The sequence below is a fragment of the Pinus tabuliformis genome, chromosome 5_2 (genome assembly GCF_031772625.1).
Source record: "Pinus tabuliformis cultivar Carrire ecotype Pingquan chromosome 5_2, CPIR1, whole genome shotgun sequence".
Taxonomy (NCBI): domain Eukaryota; kingdom Viridiplantae; phylum Streptophyta; class Pinopsida; order Pinales; family Pinaceae; genus Pinus; species Pinus tabuliformis.
Window position 1 is genome coordinate 289,783,760 of NC_142306.1, and position 25,989 is coordinate 289,809,748.

The 25,989-nt window shown below is 34.0% G+C and overlaps 2 protein-coding genes across 2 annotated transcripts in view; both read left to right on the forward strand.

Annotated features, from left to right (window-relative positions):
• The first annotated feature begins 315 nt into the window (after nucleotides 1-315).
• On the forward strand, nucleotides 316-1,814 carry LOC149158686 (protein LURP-one-related 8-like). Its single transcript, XM_089433363.1, has 3 exons — nucleotides 316-716; nucleotides 832-1,074; nucleotides 1,167-1,814. Exons 1-3 carry the CDS (start codon nucleotides 465-467, stop codon nucleotides 1,299-1,301), a joined length of 630 nt encoding a protein of 209 aa, XP_089289489.1. The 5' UTR covers nucleotides 316-464; the 3' UTR covers nucleotides 1,302-1,814.
• Nucleotides 1,815-6,494: 4,680 nt separating this feature from the next.
• Nucleotides 6,495-25,989, forward strand: part of LOC149158687 (uncharacterized) — a 44,639-nt gene continuing 25,144 nt past the window's right edge. The window contains exons 1-2 of the mRNA XM_089434067.1: nucleotides 6,495-6,610; nucleotides 6,881-6,917. Of these exons, the coding sequence (XP_089290193.1) occupies nucleotides 6,495-6,610; nucleotides 6,881-6,917 (153 nt within the window). The remainder of the gene's footprint in view (nucleotides 6,611-6,880; nucleotides 6,918-25,989) is intronic.

Here is a 25,989-nt window from a genome sequence, read left to right on the forward strand (position 1 = left end):
ATAAACTGTGTCTGAAACGACCTTCGTTCTTATCATCACAGTTAACATATTAATTCCACCTTAACAGCGACCGCCAAGTAATGTTTTGTACACATACGGACCACTAGCTGCAACTTGCCCCACCCTAGGTTGTATGGAGTGGTGACTCCTATTCACAACCTTATTATAACGTAAATATAAAGTTGAATAGACTACCACCAATAAAGTTCAGACTTCGGTGGCTTTATCGCTATGGTTATCATCTTTTAAATATATCATAGGAGCTAGTAATATATTTTATTTCTAGTGAACGTGAGAGATGGGAATTTCAAATGCAACGGCAATCCGAGTATAATAAGGGATCAAGCAGAGGGGGAATCAGCAGTAGTTGACTACGTGTTTCATACACATTATTCATTCCTTACTCTTCTTCCTACACTTGATATCTGTCTTTTTGCTCCTTCTGCGTCATATTCTCAGGAAGCATGAGTCCCAAGATTCATCCACACGAACCAGAGTTCGCCGGGCATGATTGGATCGACGATAAGGTCTCCAAGGCGTCTGCCACAGCGCTCACAGTGTGGAAAAAGTCTCTTGTTTTCAGCTGCAATGGCTGTACTGTTTTCGACTCCAGCGGCAACCTTGTGTTTAGAGTGGACAACTATCCTTCAGATCCCCAGGATCAAGTCGTTCTCATGGACGCTGCAGGAGTGGCGATCCTCACGTTGCGGCGGAAGGTATGCAAACATATATAATATCTTTCAAATTGATCTTCGTTGTTTTCTCTTTTGCAGAACAAAATCTCTGCAACGTTTGAAAGCACACTGAATTGTATTATTGTATGTGAAACAGAGGATGAGTCTACAGAATGAATGGCGAGGATTCTTAGGAGAGTTCCGGGATGGCCAGAAACCGTTGTTCGTCATTCGAAGGGCGCCATCTCTGCTAATAACCAGAAAGAACTTAGCAGAAGTGTACATGTGTACTTCTTCGGCTAAGAACAAAATGAAGAAGACGCCAGATTACCATGTTGAAGGATGTTATGCCAAGCGTTGCTTCACCGTTATGAATAGCTTTAAAGAGGTCGTTGCAGAGGTATGTATGTTACAATCTATATGTATGCTCAGAGTTATTCATTGGGGTGTGTTCATGCCAAGTTCTGAAAATATTTGGTGTTTTTCTTTCAGGTGAAGCCAAAGCACGTGAGACCAGAGGTAACACTGGGAGGAGATGTGTTCAATCTGATGGTGAGTCCTGGCGACGACCAAGCTTTGGTTATGGGATTGATTATCGCTCTCGATCAGATCATGCCGTCGGATTGAAAGCCCATCCTCTCCAAGGGGTACCAGAAGGAAACGGAGAGAAGGAATATGTTTTAGGGTTTCCTCCTCTCTTGGTATTCTTGGCATTCGAAATTCCAAATTCCGATGAAGAGGATTTAAAGGTACAGAATCCCAGTTCGGAATATGTGAGAATTGTGGAACAGTGTGTTTCACTCGAATGTGACGCCATGTTTAGAGTAGGTTAGGTCAGTAGAGTCAGCAAACTCCTTTCGGCCTAGGATAAGGATTCTTGACCTTGACGATATACAACGTGTCTTCATTGACAAAGCCGTAACCCTTGTTTGCCGAAGTCAACGAACTTGGTGCCCCATTCCCATGTGTATGTTGTAAATTGAAGCACTTGGTGCTCCATTGCCATGTGCATACTGGTATTTGAGTATTCTACAGTAAGATGGATATATTTATTTTATGTTGGGGAAAGATGTGTATGGTCATTTTCGGTTGAGGAATTTTCTATGTAGATGGTATGTAAATTGAATTTTCTAAGGTAAAATGGATATGATTATTTTTTTGTTGAAAGGCATGATTGTCGGAATTTTTAACTCTCTTACTGTCATTTAGCCTTAAACTTCTGAAGGGTAGTTTTCAAGTGAGAAGCAACGCTAATGGAGTGTCATTGAATTAGATACTTTCTTGTTGTGAATGTACAACTTAGATAATCTATGTTAAGCACTGGTGGATACCTTTCTATCTATTCACCAGTCGACGTAATTGTAAAGGGAGTCCATTCACCAGCGAGCAAATGTGAAATAATTTATAAACCCTCAAAATGTATGAAAACGACTTTTATTTCTTGATCAATAAAATATAGCAGGTATTTCGGGGAATAAGTTTGTGACAACTTACTTTAACTTAACTTTCTGATTAAAATATCTTAATAGATAATAATACGTAATTTGAATAATTCTATGATACAAAATTTATATAAAAGAATATGCTTTTGGAAGACACTTAAACATGTAATATCATGGCTGGTGTTTTATATACTTTTTATAAAATCATAACCCTATAGATTAAATTTATTATTAGGAAATATAAAATGCAGGGTCTGAATAATTTTATGATATAAAATTTATAAAAAAAATCATTTCAAAAGTACTTAACAATATTATCATAGCTACTTCATTTTATATTATATTACATATATATTAAAATTCTTATTATTTAAAAAAATTATTTTCAACCATATCCATATTTGAGTAGGAACATTGAAATTTTAGATATTTTGTTTCTTCAATTAACCATCCATCTGCAAGTAAACATGGTATTTACTCTTAATCTACATTCTATTAAAAACAGAAACTCCAGCTATCTCGACCTTCTTTGAATCGGTGTAATTCTTTTAAACATATGTTTCTTTCAGTTAAGAATTCACCAACTATGACACAATGTTTGACTATAACGAAAATTTTATAATTTCTATCATGGACATTTAAAACCAGTTTAAATGCCAATTCATTTGGCCTTCCCTATTCCAAAAATTTCATTAACTTATTTAGAAGGTTAATTCTCATTACATCATTTAAAATGGTAAATTGTATATAAGTATGAATTTTTTTAATTATTAATCTAAATCTAATATTCAAATTTGGTGTGAGGAATTAAATTTATTTGACCTATAAATCATTTTTATTATAAAATTATATTATTTTATATTGATATTAAAGTATTGTATTTATAATTTAATTTAAAAATAAAAAAATTATTTTTATATTTTTTTCATATTAAATTATAATATAAAATAATCTATCAAACATAATGAAATAACTAAAATTAATAAAACATATATATATATTATTATCTTTTATTATAATACATTTATATTTTATTATTTAACAAAAATATTAATTAACATAATTTCAAACATAACTACACATCACCTTCATTTTAAACTATAAATTATGCTTCTCAAAATAACTAACACATTTTAAACTATAAAATATGCTTTCAAAACAACTAACACAAATACATTAAGTATCAATTAGCACAAATACCTTATGTATCTTATGTATCAATATATTGTAACAATTATATAGAAATATCTTTCTTTCATTACAATAACCATGATATACCTCTCATTTAAAAAATTATAATCTAACAAAACTGTTGTGAGTGCTTTCATATAAACGGTTGTTACTTATCCTGTATGAACTACTTGAAATTGGCTGATGACATACCCTTCACCTTATCTTTAATGTTGTGTTTTAAATGTAGCGTTCTCATTATTTTTCGTTATAAAGATTATGAGTGGCTCCATAAGTGTTTTGACATGGTCTTTTAAAATTTGATAGTATTTTTTTTAAATAAGGGGTAATTATATTTTATTGTTTTGACATGGTCTTTTAAAATTTGATAGTATTTCTTTAAATAAGAAGTAATTATAAATGTAATTATATTTTGTTAGTGTGGTTATAGTGAAATGAATTTATTTTATAAGATGATTTAATTTTTATTAATTAATAATTATTTATTATAAAAATACGTATTTTATTCATATTTATATATAAATATAGATAAATAACAAAATTTTTCAATAAAATATATGACCTATCAATATTGCACATCTTGAATATAAATATATATAGTGATCTTTTTATTACTATCATTTGTTACATAAAAATCACCTTATCGTATCCTTTCCCTCCTTAAACGAGATAGTTATGCTTTGATGATAAGACTGAAATTAATTAATTTTTTTTCCTTGTTGAAGCTGAGGTTAATATATCTTTGGATTTTTTTGATGGTATTTTACTATATTGGTTAGGAATAAAATTATATCATATTCTTTCTCTCTTTAAAGGAGATAGTTATGCTTGATGATAAGACTTTGAAATTAATTAGAAAAAAAATTCCTTGTTAAAATTGAGGTTAATATATTTTTGGATTCTTTATGGTATTTTAGTATATTGGTTAGGAATAAAATTATAACGAATATTAAAATAAAATAATATAAAAAAAGATATTTTCTCAGTTATAATTCTATTTTAATAATATGTAACTGAAATAAAATATCTTCATAACAGAGCTTTTCTTTTTAAGAGACAAAATTCTAGCATATAATTCAACATCAAATCTATAATTTAATGATAAATAGTTTAATGATAAATAATTTAAATTTACTATAAACTTATAAAATAAGTTTATAAGATAATTGTAATGTTATTTTCTATCACTTCTATAGAAATAACTTTCTCTTTATACCTCTGATTTATAAAATAATTAACCAAATCATTGTGAGTGCATCCTTTCATTACAATTACCATGATATACCTCTCATTTAAAAAATTATAATCTAACCAAATCGTTGTGACTGCTTTCCTATAATCCTTTCATTACAATAACCATGATATACTTCTCATTTAAAAGATTATAACCTAACCAAATCGTTGTGAGTGCTTTCATATAATCGGTTGTTACTCACCCTTTTGTTAACTACTTCAAATTTCCTCATGACATACCCCTCACGTTATCTTTATTCTCAAGGACATGACGTTATCTTTATTCTCAATGACATGATGTGTTTTAAATGTAGCGTTCTCATTAATTTTCATTATCAAGGTTATGAGTGGCTTCATTAGTGTTTTGAGATTGTTTTTTAAAATTTGATATTATTTCTTTAAATAAGAGGTAATTACAAATTTAGTTATATGTTGTTATTTCATTTTTTATTATAGATTGGGATTAAAGTGAAATGAGTTTTTTTATTGGATGATTTAACTTTTATTAAAAAATAATTATTTATTATAAAAATGTATATATTTTCATTATTAAGTGTATACATACAAGTGAATAATATTTTTTCCTAATAGAGTATATGACTTACTAATATTGCACATCTTAAATATAAATATTATATAGTGATGGTTTTATGAATATGCTTTGTTATATATCAATTACTATATCATATCTTTTCCTTTTTAAAGGCAATGAGTTATTTTTTGATGATAAGACTTCGAAGTTTTCTTTTCTTTTCTTTCTTTCTTTCTCTCTCTGGTTGATGAGGTAGATATATCTTTAGACTCTTTGATACTAAGAATTATTAGGTACTTTAGCATATTTGTTAGAATAAAATTATAATGCAATTTGATACTTAAGAACTATTATGTACTTTAGTATATTTGTTAGTATATTGGTTAGGAATAAAATCATAATGTAATAAAATTATAATGAATGTTAAAATAAAATATAAAATGAAAGAATATAAAGGAGACACATATATATATTGATTCTCTTAATTATAATTGAATTAATATATATAGTTAGAATAAAATTTCATCATAAAAGGGATTGACTACATCACGTCTATGTGTTAATGATGAATGGTCTAGATTGACTACGAAATTACAATATTTAAAAAAAAAATTCCAAAATAAATATTTTTAAGGGTGCCTCCCATGAACCAACAGTATGGGGACTCCAAATATTTGTTGCCATAACAAGGGCATCCTAGTTGTAACGAACCTAAATAATACCCCATTTTTTTTTCTTTCCACTCACTTTTGTGGTTTCATACTATATTCAACTATTATTTACATAAGTTAGATTTCCCTTGGTTAGCAATGGTTTTTAATATCGATGTAGGCATCCCATGTATGGTGCAAAAGATTGTTTCATGATATAAATTACTGTTAGTATAGTGGAATGCTTAATTACATTGTGGTTTTTCTTTTCTTTTATATGAGTACATCTTGTATAATTTGAGTGATTAATCCTTACTCCGCCCCTTAACTGAACCCCACTATCTCCCTAGCTACCCTCACCCCTCTTCCCATACCCACTGTACTAGCCCATCCACTTGCTCACCATCACCCTGATTAGATGACAAACTGATCTTTAATTCCTTAGGTGAGATGGTAGCTCACGCCCATTCATTCCACCAGCTGGCAAGGATAGTACACCTGGTACCTACCTATTCATCATGTGTGAAACCCTTCAGTGCCCAACAACTAGATTCATGTATCAATTAGGTGGACACGCATATTGAGCGTTATGGTTTCGAGATGGGATGAGGGGTGGAGATCCCCTCCTTACTGATCTATGGTTATGATTTCACTAGCCTAACCCTAGTCGCGTTTTGATTTCCCTCCTCTACTAAGGTTTCCACTTCGGTTCTTTTGGAGACTAGAACAGAGAGAGGTATGAGGTTAAATCTTGGCTGCCATAGTAGTTACAATGACTTCTGGTGTTAATATTTGGTGTTCTCCCATTATTGTGCCCACTAGCATGCCCTTCAAAGAAAGGGCTCCAAACTCCAGCAAAACTGGCTTCGGCTTGGCTCCAGTGTTCATGTGATCTATAGTACTCTATTTTTTTCATTTTAGAAACTATTTATCTTTATTTTCGATGATCTCTATTATTGATCTAACATTAACGATTTTATGTGGCTTTGGTGCAGGGAAAACTAAAGAAGTTTTAGTGGTTGTCATTTCCCTTGGCACAAGGGTGCTCCTCGGTATGTAGGTAAGATATCCCACCAGATCTCTTATGCTGTTCCATATTTCTGAGTTGGGGTTTCCACTGATCTATACATTGTCTCATGATATTGGTCTTTTTTGCAGGTGTGGGATGCTTCTTTGTCCTCTTGCACTTCGATGGGTAAGTCCCTTTTAGTTCCCTTCTCTATTTTCCTCGTTGTTTAGCCAAGTTGCATGCATTTTACTTTGTTATAATTGGGTATTTTTAATGATGGTTCAGGTAAGCTTCACTGGTGACTGGGCTTGTTCAAACATTTTCAGCCAAACTAGACACACCTCATTTGTCATTTGTCATCTCATTCTAAGTTGGTGGCTTCTTGGACTCTCCTGCCATTCCCCCCCCCATGGGGTTTACTACTTGCAACTCTATCCCTCTCACTCTCAATTCATTGAGTATGAGTGATTATTCATTTTGGTTTCTCTTCAGCTCAAATAAATACCTTCACGCTTGCTTAGGCATTCTAGGTCACAAACCCGAGACTCCTAGGTGTCTACCAACGCTTGTTAGGGTATAGAAATAAAGCCTTATACATAACTGTTTGATTGCATTTGCTACTTCTTATTTTAGGGCTTTGTTTAACCTATAGTCCCAGTATGTGTCTAATTTATTAGTCTACGACTCTATCCATATGTATGATGTTTTGGAGGTCACACTGGCCGAGTCGGTTATGTCCTCCGTTATTAAGTTTGGCAAAAAACAAGACTGTGGAATCATATTGGTGTATCACTGATTTATTTTTTTCCTTAAATGGTAAAGAGATATGTTTAGTTTAAATGCAATTTTGTATTTTTAATTGTTTTCAAAGGCTAACAAGATTTTCTCATTATACTTCATGTACTTTAGTATTGAGAATGATGGTAGAAGTATTTGCATCCCCATTCTAAGTTTTGAGGCATGTACTAGTTATTATATTCCCAGGGTTCCTTTTATTTTTCCAGTTAAGTCTACTATCCTTACAAAATTGCCTTATTTTTATTACAGTGGTTTTGGACTTAGTCTTTACTCTTTCCCGAATCTATATATTAAATTTGTATTGCACTTTGCTGCTAGTTTACTTTTAATGCGCACTGAGTGCACTAGAATGGCCCTTCTCCTTCATTTAGTTTTGGTCGATACTTCTCTAGGGTCATTGTATCTCTAGCATACAAAGTTTTGTTGTCAAAGTGTACCCACCCTATTATACTCTGGTTCCCTACAAGCATGTGACTTTAATATTTGATATGGTTTCCTACGAGACTAGAAGTACATATCCTGTGTATTGGATTATTATGATTTCAGATGATTATATACTACCATTAAATTGTAGAAGCTTATCATAAATCTTTGTGGTTGCATGCATCCATAATGGTTAATATGGGTTCCTATTTATGCTTAACCTTACATGCCCTTAGTAATGTTGTTATCTTCAGTGAGTCGATATTGGTACTCCATAGTTCTTGTCGAAGAATAGTTTTGTTGACTCGTTGAATTTTATTGTTTTACCTATGTTATGTCTGCACTAAGGATAGAGGATTTTACATATGCATCCTTATTATTAAGCATAAATTTCTTATTTGTTTATTAGCAGGGTCATGCATATGTGTTCTACTTGCACCATGTGACAAATGATTTTCTACATATTCATCCTATCATTATATCCATGCATGTGTTCTAATTGTACTATTCGACATATGGTTTTACTTGGTTGACCGATCCATGTTTCTATGCATGCACTCTATTTATAGCCATGCATGTGTTTTGATTATACTACTTGACATATGTTTTTACTTGTTTGATCTATCAATGCTACTATGCATGCCCTCTGTTTGCATTGTAACAAAATTTCCTTTTGATTAAAAACTCATATAAACATAAAGCATAACAAAAACCACTAGATAAATTCTTTTGGAATATTACTTAAGTGTGACATGCATTAATTTCCTTTTTAATCCTTTTGATTACTTTCCATCTTGAAAATAGTATGTTATGATTGTTCCATATACCATATCTCGCTGTAAAGAATGGTTAGCGTAGGATATAAATCACTCATACTCATCTCGCTTTCGTAATTCATAATAGTATTCATATAACAAGAATAATGTATTTACCTCACCTGAGTTTCTACAACATTTCTTCACACAGTTATAAAATAAAATTTAGGCATTTAAGGACTAGAACAAAACTAAATCTACACTAGTTCTAATCTATACAATGTTTTGGGTATACATAGTTATTATAAATTAATCAGGATTCTTGATGGGTACAGGATTTTCTGACCAGTACCCTTATGCAGAAATCAATGGCTATCCACACCAGACCTCCCAACCATGAATCACTTTTGATTCCCCTTGAGCTATGATAACTTTCCAGACCTTAGTAACCTGTACGAAGCCTTGATAATTTTTATTTAACATTATCATCCTCACATTTTTTTTCCTTGGCAATGTCCTACCTTCGGGGGTTTTGTTTCCCCTTAGCCTAGGATTTTTAACTATTTTTCCTACAAGAAAAAGCTTCCTTTTCTCCTTGCAACTCTTTTTATTCCCCATCTTTATCTCCCACCGAGATGTAATATATATCCATATATATATTATTTCATTTTAGGAAAATCAAAGTGAATTTTATTCTTCTCATATTCTGGCAAGTTTAATCCTCTACTCTGGTGTCAGCCAAGATAATTTCTAGAATAAAATCAACAACCTTATTTATAAACTTAAACATCCTTTCTAACTATAATAAGTTTTCTTCATCCTAGTAAAGTCACTAGAGATGGTAACCATCAAGCAACTAATTATTTACTTACAATGGGGGGTGTTACATCATTCCCCCCTTCAAACTTAACATTGTCCTTGGTGTTATTATTCATAAGAAAAAAATTATGGATACCTTGCCTTCATGACATCTTCTTTTTCCCAGGTTGCCCCCTCTGCAGTAAAGTGCCCCCACTACACTTTAATCTGACAAATGAACCAATTCCGAAGTACGGTTTCCCTCTGCTCCAAAATGAAGATTGGTTCAGGAAAGAAGTCTCCTTCAGGCTCCACCCATAGGAGATGCCAATCAGTTATATGAGAGTTGTCATGCACATATTTTTTTAATAATGACAAATTAAATACATTATGTACTTTAACATGAGTAGGTAGAGCTAATTGATAAGTTACTCGACCTATTCAGTCTAGTGCTTCAAACAACCCACTTGACCGTGGTGCGAGTTTAGCGCAGCTGCCAATACTCAAAGTACTTTTGTGAGTTTTGATTCTAAAATGCAAATGCTCCCCAATTTGAAATTTGTTAGGAGTCCTTTGCTTATCTACATAACGATTTTGACGGCCTTGAGCATTTTTAATGTTCTATTGAATTTTCTACACTGCTTCTTCCATTTCACCCAAGACCTCAGGTCCAAGGACCAATCTATCCTCTGGTTGACTCCCGTTGAGAGGGCTATGGAATTTTCTTCCAGAAAGAGCTTCAAAGGGGCTTATTTTGATGGAATCCTAATAACTATTGTTATAGGCGAACTTGGCTAGATGCAAAAAGTATTGCCATTTTGCGGGTTTGTCCATTACATACATTCGAAGCAAATCTTCCCATATTTGATTCGCTCTTTCAGTTTTCCCATCCGTCTACTGATGGTACGTAGTATTGAAGTTTAGTTTAGTACCAAAATTTTCAAATAATGATTTCCAGAAATTTGAGGTGAACTTTGTATCTCGATATGATATGATCTTTTTTCGTATACCATGTAGTCTAAATATATCTTTCATGAAGATATTTGCAATTTGTGTTGTTCCAAAGGTATATTGCACAGAGATAAAATGTGTTTCCATTGTTAGTACATCTACTACCACAATAATGGAATCGTGCTAGTATCGAGTCCTTGGTAGTCCAGTTATGAAACCCATAAAAATCACTTCCCACTTCCATTTTAGAATGGGTAATCAATTCAATAGGCCTGCCAAATGTTGATGCTCTACTTTCAGTTGCTATAATTACATGAGTTTTTCTAAGTAGTCTGCTACCTCTTTTTTGGTTCTGACCCAGAAAAATTATTTTTTAAAGAAGTTATCATTTTTTGGTACCCGGGGTGGCCATCATATGGCTCCTTATGCTACTCGTAAAAAATAATCTGTTTTAGAGGGGTAACGTTGGAAATGACCCATCTACCTTGGTAGGGGGTCAATCCTTGAGGATTAATCCCATTACCAATCTTTTTCCCTTGTTGTATTTTATTCTGCAACTCTTGATATTGTGGGTCATGCTACCCAAATAATCTTATCTGGTCCACAAAATTTGTCCTTACACTTACTCTTGTATATATGATTAAAGTATGAGAATGCCGACTTAATGCATCAAAAATATTGTTCTCCTTTCCTTTAATATGTTTGATTTCAAATTCAATGTCAGTAAGGAAGGCTAACCACCTTACGTGTCTTGCATTCAGGTCGAGCTAACTAAAAACATATTTAAGGCTGACATGGTCAGTCATGAGAACAAACTTCTTCCCAACAAAATAATGCCTCCACATTCTTAAGGCATGAATTACTGCAACTAATTCTAAGTCATTCACAACATAATTCTGCTCATGTTTGTTCAATTTATGGGATTCAGATGATACTAAAACATTGTCCTGTAGAAATACATCTCCTAAAACTTCAAGGCAGGCATCTGTGCATACTAAAAACTCTTTATATGGATCTGCTATCTGTAGGACAGGAGCCCTTGTCAACATTTCCTTCATCTTATTGAAGCTTTCCTCACATTTTTCCGTCCACTTAAACATCGCTCGTTTTTTCTCCAATGAGGTGATGGGGTATGCCAATTTGGAAAATTCCTTTACAAATCTATGATAATATCTTGTAATTCCCATAAAGGAGTGAAATGCAGATACATCCTTTGGTAATGGCCATTATAGAATGGCTTTAACTTTCTGAGGGTCTACTGTCAACCCTTCCTCAGAGATGAGATGTCCTAATTATTGTATCCTAGGTTTAAATAATTCACACTTACTACCTCTTTCCTACAGTTTATGTTCTCTTAATGTCTGCCATACCAACCTTAAGTGTTCTTGATGTTCTTCCTTGTCTTTAGATTACACAAGAATGACATCTATGAAAATCAACGCAAAGCGATCCAAGTACTGGTGTAGCACGTTGTTCATGAGACACGTGAAAGTTGCATGTGCATTGGTGAGGCTGAACGGTAGCACCACAATCTCATAATTCCCATACCGTGCTCTAAAATTCATACTCTAGATATCCTCCTCCTTAATATGCAATTCATGGTAGCCCATCCTTAGATCAATTTTTGAAAATATTGTGGGTGCTATGACTTGATCCAGTAGATCATCTATTCTTGGTAGGGGGTATCTATTTTTAACTATTAATTTGTTTAGTTCCCAGTAATTAATACACATTATATATGTATCATCCTGCTTTTTCATAAATAGAATTGGAGCCCCCTAGGGAGAGACGTTGGGTCTGATGTAACCTTTATGCAGTAATTCTTGTAACTGAATTTTTAACTACAATAATTTAAGGGCACTCATATGATATGGAGCCTTGGATAGAAGAACAAATCTAGGTACTAGATTTATAGTAAAATCTATATCTCGAGATGGTGGTAATATTAGAATTTCCTTTGGAAAAGCATCCAGTTATTTATTGATGATGGGGATCATCTCTGATTCCTATTTTTCACTCAGCCGGGCTCTAACTTCAACCTATGCCAAGCACAATTGACAACCTCTTCTGGCACTTCTTTTCAGCTGTAAAGCTAAAATTTATCAAACAGTTACAAATTTCTCTTTTCCCCTGATCACTTTAGGGACCCCACCCATCCCAACACATGCCACTATTTTTTCTAAATAATTTATAACAATGAATTGTTGTTCTAACTAGTTAATTGCTACTAATAAATCATATGACCTGAGTGGAAGAGGATTCAAATCTACCTTTGAGGAGTATCCATTAAAATCAATTGTGAATTGTTTCATGTGTTGGGTTACTCTTCGCTTGGTTCTTGTGGCTAGCTGCACTAATCAAGCATTTATGAATTTTTATGTTTTTATATTGCATTTTTCTACAATTTTGGGGCTAATATAACTTAGAGTGGCTGCCAGATCGATCAAAATAGCCACATACTAGTTTAAGATGATACCTTCTATTTCCAACATAGTATCTTGATGTTTAGCTTGTCATTTTTCTAGGGCTACACTAATCCTCGGTATGTTACTTGAAACATCATTAATAGTAGTGGCCTCACGAATTGCCTGGATGTTTTGGACAGACCAGGGATTGTGTGGGTAGTGGCTTAACATATGTGGCTCTCCGCACCCCCAACACTTTAATGGTTCCTTGGCAGCACCATTCTTTTTGTTGTTCTGCTCTCTCTCTCTCTCTCAAACCTGTATAGGATTGAGGTGGCAAGGGTACTTCTCCTTTTAACCCCTTCCTTTATTGATGATCCCTACCAAAATTCTTCAGGTGGAGTGGTTTTTTTTCTTCACACCCCCACCAACTTTGCTTCCTTCCTCAGTCCTCCATAGGTTTCCACCTTCATTTTTAATTTTGAATTTTTGATAACATAGCCTAGCCTTTTTGACCACCTCATCCATGGTACTTGGGTTATCAAGCTCAATTCTCTCATCGTAGGAGGTTGGAAACTAGTTAATAAAAAACTAAATTTTATCTTTTTCCTCTTTCAAATACGAGACGTACCGCAACAAGTTGGTGAATTTGTTTACAAATTCATCCATAGTCATTTGCCCCAACTTCATCTCATGGAATTATTTAGACCTATCGTCATAATACCTTTCACTCAGAAATCTTGCCTTGAATTGCTTCTGAAATTCCTCCCATGAAATTGTTTTTTCTTCAAGCATTTGAACACTCTTCCTCTCTTCCCACCACAATTTTACCTTACCCTACAACTGATAAATTACCAATCGTGCTTTCAGGTTACTTTCATATTCATATAATTGAAATTATTTAGTCATACTTAGCTTCCATGCTTCTGCGTCCTCCTCCTTCTCTCCATCAAATGCTGGTGGTTTGATCTTTCTAAATTCACCTTGTAACTCTGCTTTCCTTCACTTCTTATGCACTTTTGGTGACTCAAGATCAGATTCCCCTCCACTTCCTGACTTGTTAGACTCTATCTTCCTCATGCCTTCAGTGTCTACACTCTTTTAAGTAGACTTCTTTTCCAGTCTCTGATTAACTTCTCCTATTCTTCACTGGCTTTTAGAAGCCTCTCATTATTGCTACAAAGTTGATCCAACTCCAGTTGCAGGGTTTTTACCATTTCCGCCAATTGGGAGGATATGGTAGTACTTCCCTCTTCCCCCAGTTTCACATATAGTTCTGCTCCTCCTGTGTTAGGCAACGAAGGTCCTTCCTTAGCTATTCAAAAATTTAATTTGCTAAATCACAATTCAAAATAGATAGGAACAATTGTGGCTTTAGTTTTGTATATTTTATTTGTATGTATATATTTCTTTTTATTTCCCTTCGCACACAATTTCTAACGCACATTCCCTGTACATGATTGAGAGTAGAAACTGGGCTCTTATACCATTTATAACGAACCTGAATCATACCCCCAAAAAAACAAAAATTCTTTCCACTCATTTTTGTGGTTTAATACTATATTCAAGTATTGTTTACATAATTTAGATTTCCCTTGGTTGACAATGGTTTTTAATATTGATGCAGACATGTCATGTATGGTGCACAAGGTTGTTTCGTCATATAATTTTTTGTGAGTAGAATATTGGAATCCTTGATTAGGTTATGGGTTTTATTTTATTTTATATGAGTACATTATGTATAAGTCAAGTGATTAACCCTTACTCCAACCCTTAACCAAACCCCACTATCTCCCTAACTACCGTCACCCCTCTTCCCGTACCCATTGCGTTAGCCCACCCACTTCCTCACCATCACCCTGCTTAGATGGCACGTTGGTATTTAATTCCTTAGGTGAGATGGCTTCTTGCGCTCATCCCTTCTGCCCACTAGTAAGGATAGTACAACTGGTACCTACCTTTTTGTCAGCTGTGAAACCCTTCAGTGCCCAACAACTAGATTCATGCATCTATTAGGTGGGCATGCATCTTGAGGGTTATGGTTTCAATATGGGATTAAGGGTGGAGATTGCCTCCTTGCTGATCTACAGTTCTGATTTCACTAACCTAACCCTAGTCGCATTTTGATTTCCCTCCTCTACTAAGGTTTCCATTTTGGTTGTTTTGGAGATTGGAACAGGAAGAGGTATGAGGTTAAATGTTGGTCATCGTAGTAGTTACAATGACTTTTGGTGTTAATATTCGATGATCTCACATTATTGTTCCCACTGGCCTGCCCAACGAAGAAAGTTCTTGAAACTCTGACGAAACAGGCTTCGGCTTGGCTTCAGTGTTCATGTGATCCCTGGTACTCCTTTTTCTTCATTTCAGAAACTCTTTGTCTATATTTTCAATGAGCTCTGTTATTGATCTAACATTAAGGATTTTGTCAAGCTTTGGTGCAGGGAAAACTAAATAATTTTTAGTGGTTGTCATTTCCCTTGGCATGAGGGTGCTCCTCAGTACCCATGTAAGATATCACACCAGATCTCTTGTGTTGTTCTGTATTTCTGAGTTTGGATTTCCCCTGACCTATACCTTGGCTCATGATATTGGTCTTCTATGCAGGGGGGGATGCTTCTCTATGCTCTGGCACTTCGACAAGTAAATATCTTTTAGTTCCCTTCTCCATTTTCATCATTGTTTAGCCAAGTTGCATGCATTTTACTTTGTTGTAATGGGGTATTTTTAATGATGGCTTAGGTAAGCTTCACTGGCAACTAGGTTTGTTCGCAGCTTTTTAGTTGAGCTAGGCACACCTCATTTGTCGTTTTTTATCTCATTCCAGGTTGGTGGCTTCTTGGACTCTCCTACCATTCCCCCCATGGGGTTTGCCGCTTGCAACTCTACCACTATCGCTCTTAATTCATTGAGTATGGGTGATTGTTCGTTTTGGTTTCTTGTGAGCTATGAGAAATACGTTCACACTTGCCTAGGCATTCTAGGTCACAGACCGGAGACTCCTAGGTGTCTACTGACATTTGCTGGGACATAGATCTAAAGCCTTATACATTACTATTTTATTGCATTTGTTGCTTATTATTTCAGGGCTTTGTTTAGCCTATAGTCCCAGTATGTGTCTAATTATTGGTCTGCGACTCTGTCCATATGTATGATGTTTTGGAGGTCACACTGGCCGAGTCGTTATGTCCTTCGTTATTAAGTTTGGCAAGAAATAAGGCTGTGGAATCCTACTGGTGTATCAATGATTTATTTTTTTCCTTTAATTGTAAAGGGATATGTTGATTTTAAATGCAGTTTTGTATTTTTAATGTTTTCAAAGGTTGAAAAGATTATCTTGGTATAATTCGTGCACTTTAGTATTGAGAATGATGGTAGGAGGATTTTCATCGTTGTTCTCAGTTTTGAGGCATGTACTAGTTATTATATTTCCAAGGTTCCTTTTATTTTTCCAGTTAAGTATATTGTCCTTACAAAATTGCCTTACTTCTATTACGGTAGTTTTGGACTTAGTCATTACTCTTTTTTTAGTCTATATATCAAATTTGTATTACTCTATGTTGTTAGTTTACTTTCAATGCACATTGAGTGCACTAGAATGGCCTTCTCCGTCGTCTAGTTCAGGTCAATACTTTTCTAGGGTCATTGTAGCTCTCACATACATAGCTATATTGTTGAAGTGTACCCACCTTATTCCACTCTGAATTCGTATAAGCATGTAGCATTGATATTTAACATGGTTTCGTACAAGACTAATTGTACATATCCTCTGTATTGGATTATTATGATTTTAGGTGATTATATACTTCCATTAAATTGTAGAAGCTTATCATAAATATGTGTCATTACATGCATCCATAATGGTTAATATGGTTTCCTATTTAGGCTTAACCTTACATGCCCTTAGTATCATTGTTATGTCCAGTGAGTCGATACTGCTACTCCATAGTTCTTGTCGAAGAATAGTTTCCATAATGGTTAATATGGTTTCCTATTTAGGCTTAACCTTACATGCCCTTAGTATCATTGTACCATAATGGTTAATATGGTTTCCTATTTAGGCTTAACCTTACATGGCCTTAGTATCGTTGTTATGTCCAGTGAGTCGATATTGCTACTCCATAGTTCTTGTCGAAGAATAGTTTTGCTAACTCATTGAATTGTATTGTTATACCTGTGTTCTGTCTGCACCAAAGATAGATGATTTTAAATATTCATCCTTATTATTAAAAACAACTTGATTATTTGTTTATTAGCAAGATCGTGCATATGTGTTCTACTTGCACCATGTAACAAATGATTTTCTACATATTCATCCTATCATTACAACCATGCATGTTTTCTGATTGTAGTATTCCACATATGGTTTCACTTGGTTGATCCATCCGTGTTGCAATGCATACGCTCTATTTATAGCCATGCATGTGTTCTGATTGTACTACTCGACATATGGTTTTACTTGTTTGATCTAGCAGTGCTGCCATGCATGCCCTCTGTTTGCATTGTAACAAAATTTCCTTTTGATTAAAAGCTCATATAGACATAAAGGATAAGAAAAACCACCAGCTAAATTCTTTCAGAATAATACTTCAGTATGACATGCATTAATTTCCTTTCTTATCCTTTTGATTACCTTCCATCCTGCAAACAATATGTTATGATTGTTCCACATACTACATAACGTTGTAAAGAATGGTTAACTCAGGATATAAACCATTCATACTCATCTCACTTTCCTAATTCATAATAATAATCATATAACAAGAATAGTGTATTTACTTCAACCGAGATTTGCAACATTTATTCAAACAATTATAAAATAAAATTTACGCATTTAAAGACCATAACAAAACTAAATCTACACTATTTCTAATCTATACAATGTTTCCATTATACTTCATTATTATAAATTAATCGAGATTCTTGATGGGTATAGGATTTTCTTACCAATACTCTTATGCATAAATCAATGGTTAGCTCCATTAGACCTCCCATTCATGAATCACCTTTGATTCCCCCTAAGCTGTGATAACTTTCTAGGCCTCAATACCCTCTACTGAGCTTTGATAATGTTTATTTAACATTATCATTCTCACAGATTTTTTCCTTGCCAGTGTCCTCCCTTCGGGGATTCTGTTTCCCCTTAGCCTAGGATTTTTAACTCTTTTTCCTAAAAGCAAAAGCCTTCATTTCTTCTTGCATCTCTTTTATTTCCGGTCTCTATCTCCCACCGAGATGTCATATATATCAAGATTCTTCCTAGATTATGGCAAGTTTTATCCTCTACTCTAGTGTTAGTGAATATAATTTCGAAAATAAAATCAATAGATTTATTTATAAACTTAAAAATCCTTTGCAACAATAATAAGTTTGTTTCATCCTAGTAAATTCACTAGATATGGTAACCATCAAACGATTAATTATTTACTTACAATGTGGGGTGTTACACTAGTAACAGTAATAGGGGAGAAATCCTACCCTAGATTCATCGTTAACAGTTGGGGTCAAAACATCACTAAAAGAAGAAACTTTAAATCACGAAGATAATTATGATCCACAATAAAAAAATATTTATATATTGATTCTTACATACCCAAAATAATACTATTTGTGTGTTGATAGGGCACCGTAGTACACTCATTCCTTTTAATTTTAATCTGCTCATAATTTAATTGAGTCATCATGATGATATTGTATAATTTATGTTTAATAGTGTAGTGGGAACACCGTTTCATTGACATATGAAACATATTTAATGGGATTTTATTCATTTAAGGAAGACTTATTCTTTGTTTTAATTTAAGACTTAGATTATTATAAAACATTTTACAACCTAGTATGACAAAAATGAGTGATTCCATTCATGCTCAACATGGAGTTGACATGTGTCATTCTTGAAACAAAAATAAATATTCTCTAATACAAAAATATTTTCGGCTAAATTAAAAAAATGACTAGGCATGTTTATTTAGTTTTAATTAAAATCATTATAAAACATCCATAATCCCAACCTTACAATAGTCATTCTCAATCATAAATAAAAATTTTCATGTCCACATGACATAATATAATTACATATGAACTTTTTTAAGTGATAACATAACTAGTAATTGCACCAAATGTTGCAAAGGAAATATCGTAGGTAAGTTGCGTAAGAAATAGTAGCATTAACAGTGAATGTGTCACCTGCAACATTTGGAGTAAAAATCATGGATATACCCAAAACCAATTCAATAATTTGAAACATTGTGAAAGAATACAAAAGATTAATGACTATTTTTATCTTCATATGTTTAGCACAAAGACCTTAGCAACTTGCCAATGATCTTATAGTCATATCCTTAGCATCGGCAAGGTGTCATATCCTTCTTGAAAAAACTAGGTTTTCTTCTTTCTATAAAAACAATTGTCCCTAGGATTTTTTCTTATTCAGACCTTCGCTAAGGTTTACAAAACCTAGATGCTTCAATATCCAAAGTCTTCAAGAATTGTCACCTTTCAAATTGCATGTTCTACATCTATGCTAAATTGTTAGCTACAAACTAGAAATACCAAGGAAAATTTTAAGGATGGATATCTATTTGAAAGTTTAGAAACCTTAGGGAATCTTAGTAATCTCTAATAAAAAATTGTAAAAGGCTTAAAGACATTTTTGTAAAAATATTTAAATTGCTAATTATATTATATTAGCCTATATCTACGTGATTTTTAAGGTAAAATAATTCCATACTATACAACTTGGGAAATTATTTTAAGAAAAAATGGAAATTGGCAATTTGTTTTGGGAAAAAGTACATAAAATTAGCCAACCTGTGAATATTAGCCCCTAAAATTTTCCCTGAGTAATACCATAGAAAGCCTTCTATGTATGAGATGGAGTTTATAAACAATTTAGCCTACATAACACTTGACATATTGATTATGTCTTTGTCCTCAAGACCAAAGACTCATGCATTTTAACATGCAAAATACACTTATAAGATTTACATGAACTTAATATTCATTAATTGCAAGATAAATTGGAATGGACTTGAATATATGCCTAGTTCTTGAGATATGATAGCAAGAGATTATACATACCTCTTCAATCTTGCCTATCCAACCTTAATTCTTCTCCATTTTTCCTTTGGGTGTACCATAATATAACTTCCCTGGGATATTGTAAGGAGATATGCACATAATAAATTCATACTTCACATCATGGTGGCTCAAGTCAACTGTTTAATCGCGTTCATAAGAATTCCTTTCAATTTTGTTCCTAAGAAGTTTGTAACTAACTCTTTCTATGACCTAAACATCATCCTTTACGTAGGTGTCATTGTCATTTACATGACTCAATGCCATAGATATCCACATAAGAAATTTATATAAATATTCAGAAGATATTCACATGAGCAATAGGTCCAAGCCTTGTGTCCTAATTTGAATTCATGGATGTTGTTTAGGAAGAAGGAGACTTGTGCTTGAACAATGCCAGTTCAAATTATAGACCTTCAATCTTGAGGAACAACTTGAACTTGCAACATTATCATCAATATGTGAAATTACAAGTGTCTTTGATACTTTAACGTTCTACTAGACTTTAGACGAACTTTGTATTTCGTATTTCCTTTTGACTTCTCCTTGAGATGATGACTATTTTTTGACCTTGATGAACATCTACCTTTGACCCTTTGAAGTAATTTACCGGGATTTTCCTTCAAATCTGTGAATTTAGTATTTGAGGTAGCTTGAATTCTGTTATTGAATTCTGAGACGTTTTGCCCTTTGAAGTATGGTCTTTATTTGTGACATACTTTAAAACATTTCCAAACCTTCTTTGACCTTTTCCAAAATTTCCTTAGGATGAAAAACTAAAATTGGTTCAAATGAAATGATGAAGGTTGTCATAGGGTTGTTATAATTTCTTAGTGATCTAAGGATTATTACTAGATTATAGTCGAAGCATACTTCTAAAACTTGAACTTTATTTTGGCACACATGGAGATGGGTATTGTTATAAGATAATAGAAATGGACTCTTGAAAATACTAAGATGATATTTGGGGACCTTTTGGCTCCTTTCCGTGGACCTTAGTAGTGCTTGGAGGATGTATTTGGAGTGTTTAGTGAACAAAAACGTAATATGAATAGGAGTATTAGTGTCAAAGCACCTATGACTTAGGAGAAAGGCTTGGGGGTTATAGGAATTAAGGGGTTAAGGGTAAAGGGTAAAGGGTTATGGCTTACGAGTTTTATGGGTTAGGGACTTAAGGGAAAAGGAGTTGAGGTGTAGGATGTTTTGGGGTTAGAGGTTAATGGTTTAGTTGTTAATGGATTCAAGCGTTAAGGGTTAACCATGAAGGGTTTATGGGTTAGGGTATTTAGGGTTTAAGTGCTTAAGAGTTATGGGATTTAGGTGTTAGTGGGTTACAGGGTTAGGGGGTTTAGATGTTAAGGGTTAAGGGTGAGGGTGTTAAGATGGTAAGGGTTAGGGATTAGGGGGTCCAAGGATTCTAAGTTAGGCATTAAGGGTTCTAGGGTTAATGGCTTAGGTTTTAAGGGATAAATGATTTAATGGGTTATGAGTTATGAGTATAGTGGTTAAGGGATTATGGCTTTAGGGTTAAGGGGATAAGGTATATAGTGGTTATGAGTTAATGACATATGGGTTATGAGAATGGGGCCCCTAATCCCCTTATCACAACTATTGGGGGTTCCCTTATCAATTTCTCTCAATTCCTTCCCTTTAGGTTCCCTAGCCCCTATGCCATGAGGTCCTACGACCCCCTCTCATTCACTAATGCTAGTATTATAGACCCCAATATACCATGCATGAACCTCTTACTTCTACCCATCCATTCTATCCTTATTTATCCATTCCGATTTCAATACACCAAAATATCCCCCTCCCTAAAAATTCATCAGAATTGAATATTTTGAGGTGGTCATTTAACAACTCCCTCTAAAAGTTTAATTATAATGGCTTTGTGTGGGTGGGGGGGGTGGGGTGGTTATCCAAGATTGCCTGCAAAAGTTACAATGTCATGAATTTGAAGGGTGGTCCAAGAATTATAAGCCAGGGGTTATGCGTTAAGGGGTTAGTAGCTTAGGGTTTAAAGATCAAGGTGTTAATGGGTTATGAGTTATGAGTGTAGGGGTTTAGAGATTATGACTTGGGGGTTAAGGGGATAGGGAATTTAGTGGTTATGGGTTAAGGGCTTATGGGTTGTCAAACAAACCCCCTTGAAAGTCACAAGAATTGAACTTTTGGATGTGTTTTTAGACACCCCACACCCTCAAAAGTCATGATATTTGAACTTTTGGAGGTGATTTTTAAATTATTAGCTCCAAATGTTCAATTCTCATGATCTTTTTTGGGGGGTTTCAAAAATTGTCTCCAAATATTAAATTCTCATGAATTTTAGCGGGATTGTCAGAAAACAACATAAAAAATGTATTAGGGGGTAGTCATTTAACCCTCGCCCACCCCAAAAAGAAATTCATGACAAAATACTTTTAGAGGTGGTTGTTAGAAACCCCTCACCACAAAAAAAAGATTCAATTTTCATAACTTTTGGGGGGTGGTATTTAAAAAGCACCATTAAAAATATATTTAGGAGAAATCAATTAAACATGTCACCCTAAAAAAGAAATTCATGAGAAAACACTTTTAGAGGCAATTTTAGAACCCCCCCCTCCCAACACCAAAGTTCAATTGTCATGACTTTCTATGGTGGGGGGGGTGGTGTACAAAAACTGCCATGTAAAATATATTTAGGGGCAATAATTTAAAAAACTGCTCCAAAAGCCATGAGAAAACACTTATATAGATGGTTTCTAGAAAACTCCCCCAAAAAGTTCAATTTTTCATGACTTTCGGGAGGATTTTAAAAAACTGTGCCTAAATCCCTAAAAACATTTTTAGAGTTGGTTTTGGAAATATCACGCAATTGAGACCACCCCTAAAGGCATTTTTTTTATAGCCAATACATTCCAGGTGCCAAGTGTTAGTGCATTCTAGGTGCCAAATCTTCCTCGGTTACTTCTCTCCAACTTTCCAATAATTCATGTCAAATAAATTTAATATTTAACCATGCCAAACCATGCCAACACATTCCAAAGCATACCAAGAAATCTCAACGCATTCGAAAATTCTAAGACATCCCAGCACATACCAAGTGCTAATGTGTGTCAGGGAGTGTTATAGATGCTATGAAGTGAGAGGGCATGTTAAAGAGTTCTAAGGTGTGCCAGAGAGCGCCGATGCATACCAAGGAGTGTTAAGGAGAGTTATAGAAACAGAAGGGAGTACTATGTAAAAATGAATGGGAGTGTCCACAAGTGCTAGACATGTCAAGGAAGGAGTAACAAGGTATTCTAGGTCATAAGGCATCTTAGGGAATACTAGGGCATATCAAGAAGCGTCAGAGTGGGCTGGGGAGTTCTAGGGTGTGCTAACATGTGCCACATAGTTCTAAGGCATCCCAAGACATGCTAAGTGCTAAGGCATGCCAGGATGTGTAGGTTTCTAGGGTGTGCCAACATGTGTCAAAGAGTGTAAAGGAAACAAAAGGAATAACTAAGCTAAAATATAAGGAAATTAACACAGAAAAGGGCTAATAAGTCAGGACTTTACCCTTTTCAAAAGGGGCATGCTAGGAACACTAACAATAGGTTCCAATACATGCCATGTTCCAATGTGTTTCGAGTGTTAGTGTATGGCAATGCATGCGAAGGTGTTCTAGGGCATAAAAACAAATGCTAGGGGAGTGCTATGTTGTACTACGGCATGCCAATATGTATTTTCCCATCCTAGTCATGGAAATATGTTCTAGGTACAAAGATGTTCCAAGACATGTGAGATGCCAAGAAATGTTAGTGTGTGCCACAACATGTCAATGTATGCTAAGAATGTTGAGGAGTGTTAGGTCTATCTCATTAATAGACTTGACCTAAATTGATAATTTATTGAATAATATGCTTCGAACAAACAATAGTTGAACTTCATCTAAAAGGTAAGAGAGATGAATCATGTGTTGACTAATAGGAAAGCTATATTCTCATTACTTGAGGGAAATGATACACATTAAATAATTTTTAACAAAATGATTGAATCTAACCACTGTGGCCTTGGAAACATAATGAAAAATACTCCACAATGATGGCCTTAAATCATTACCTTTTGACAAATAAATATAGCAATACTCACATATTGTCATCAAAAAATCATTAGATTGAAAAATGATGACAATTTTTTTTTGACCGTCACCAAAAGTAACAAAAAATAGAATTGGTGATGAATAATAAAAAATCATCACTAGAAGTGTCACTAAAGAGATAATTATTGATGGGCCTTTCACAACCCTCACCAAAAGTGTCATTGAAAATCACCTTAGTGACAAACCTTAAAGGACTGTCACTATATGCACTTACAACAACATTTTTTTAAGGACCATCACAATATGAAACATTGGTGACAAACCTTAAAGGTCCATCATAGGCATGACCCGAACCAATGACATTTTTTGTTGTAGTGAATGTAATGGACATAGTTCCCCAGTTGAAAGATGAGGGGTTATCAATAACTATCTCATTTTGTATGAAAAAGAGCCTCTTATCCATATATAATAATATATATTTTAATTTATTCTATTGCATTGTCCAATGTCATTGTAAAATGTTACAACACTAATTAAATATATGGATGATTAAATATTATAATGAAGACATGGGAAATATGATGATATAAAAAATTAATCCAAACATCATATACAAATGCACTAGTAAAAAACAAAATTATATGAATATTGCTATAAGATATATGTTGACTTTTTGATGAATAATGGATTTTAAAATTCACAATAAGTGCACTACCATGGGTCGATGTTTCTAAAAAAGAGAAAATAGATACCGAGACATCGTATATTAATGTGCACCACTCTTATTACAATTTTTTCAGCAACGATATTTATAATAATAAAAAATGGTATTGTCTATAAAAAATGGTATAATAATAAAAAGTCTTAGTGTAGCTATAAAACAAATACACACATGACTGGTCGGGCAAGATTTTTTTTCACATCACATTGTCTTTCATGAAAATTATAACACTAGGGAGTTTGGAAGCAAATGACCACCAAGGCATTATACTCTTCAAGCGCCATCATTGTTTGAATTTAAAGCCCCAGTGCACTGTAATTCTTAAAGTATTAGTGTTTTCATAAAACCAACACCTTGCTGCTCCAAAATAATTTCTCCACCCCTGGTGCAGTACTGAGATTAACAACACCATTTGTTTTAGACCAGTAGTGCATTGGTGCATTTGTAAAATACATAAGCATCAACACTGTAAAAGCACTAGGTCTACAATTTTTTTTTGCTTCCACTGGTGCGGATCCTGAAAAGTACTTCTTGGGGCATTTGTTTAACACATAAACACTATGGAGGTATACTTTTCAAGCACGGGTGTTTTTTTCATTCAATTCACCAGTGCTTAACACCGGTGTTTTTATTTAGATTGATAGCATGGGTGCTTTTATAGTGTTAGCGCATTGGTGCATTTTTTCCATTAAGCCCAAAACAAAAAAAAAAAACATCCATTAAAACCTCTAACCACCCATAACTTCTTTTTTCTTTGTGAGCTTAATAGGACTCTTTCATTTTCGAGTTTACATGTCCATTATTCACCCCGCTATGGGGCGAGGGTAGCACAATATTCAAACCCAAGAGATCCATTCGGTGAGACTTCATTCCACGACCATCACCACTTGAGCTAGCCCAGGTGGACTGACCACCCATATCTTTCTAGTTGTGATGAATTTCTATTATTATCTCCGATACCACAAACAAATGTTGTAGTGTAGCTTTTTTTAACTATTTTTGCCAATTTTATAACACCAAATTAGAGTTCAGGAGTAGCTGGATGTAAAATCCAAATTAAAATTTGGAGGATCATGAAAGCCCTTAATACATTCCCTGATAGAACTTTAGATAAGTGCTCAGTTACTTTTAATTCACTGTTGATTGGCTATGTTTCAAAAGTTTGAAGAAGAAAAGAAAAGAAAAAGATTTATATTGAGAAAGTAGGTCAAGAAGCCCTGAATACATTCCCCAAAACAACTTTAGATAAGTGTTGATTTACTTTTAA

Coding starts and splice junctions, on each gene's coding strand:
- LOC149158686 (XM_089433363.1), top strand. CDS start 465: ATGAGTCCCAAGATTCATCCACACGAACCAGAGTTCGCCGGGCATGAT. Junction 717..831: donor TCCTCACGTTGCGGCGGAAG/GTATGCAAACAT, acceptor TATGTGAAACAG/AGGATGAGTCTACAGAATGA. Junction 1,075..1,166: donor TTAAAGAGGTCGTTGCAGAG/GTATGTATGTTA, acceptor TTTTTCTTTCAG/GTGAAGCCAAAGCACGTGAG.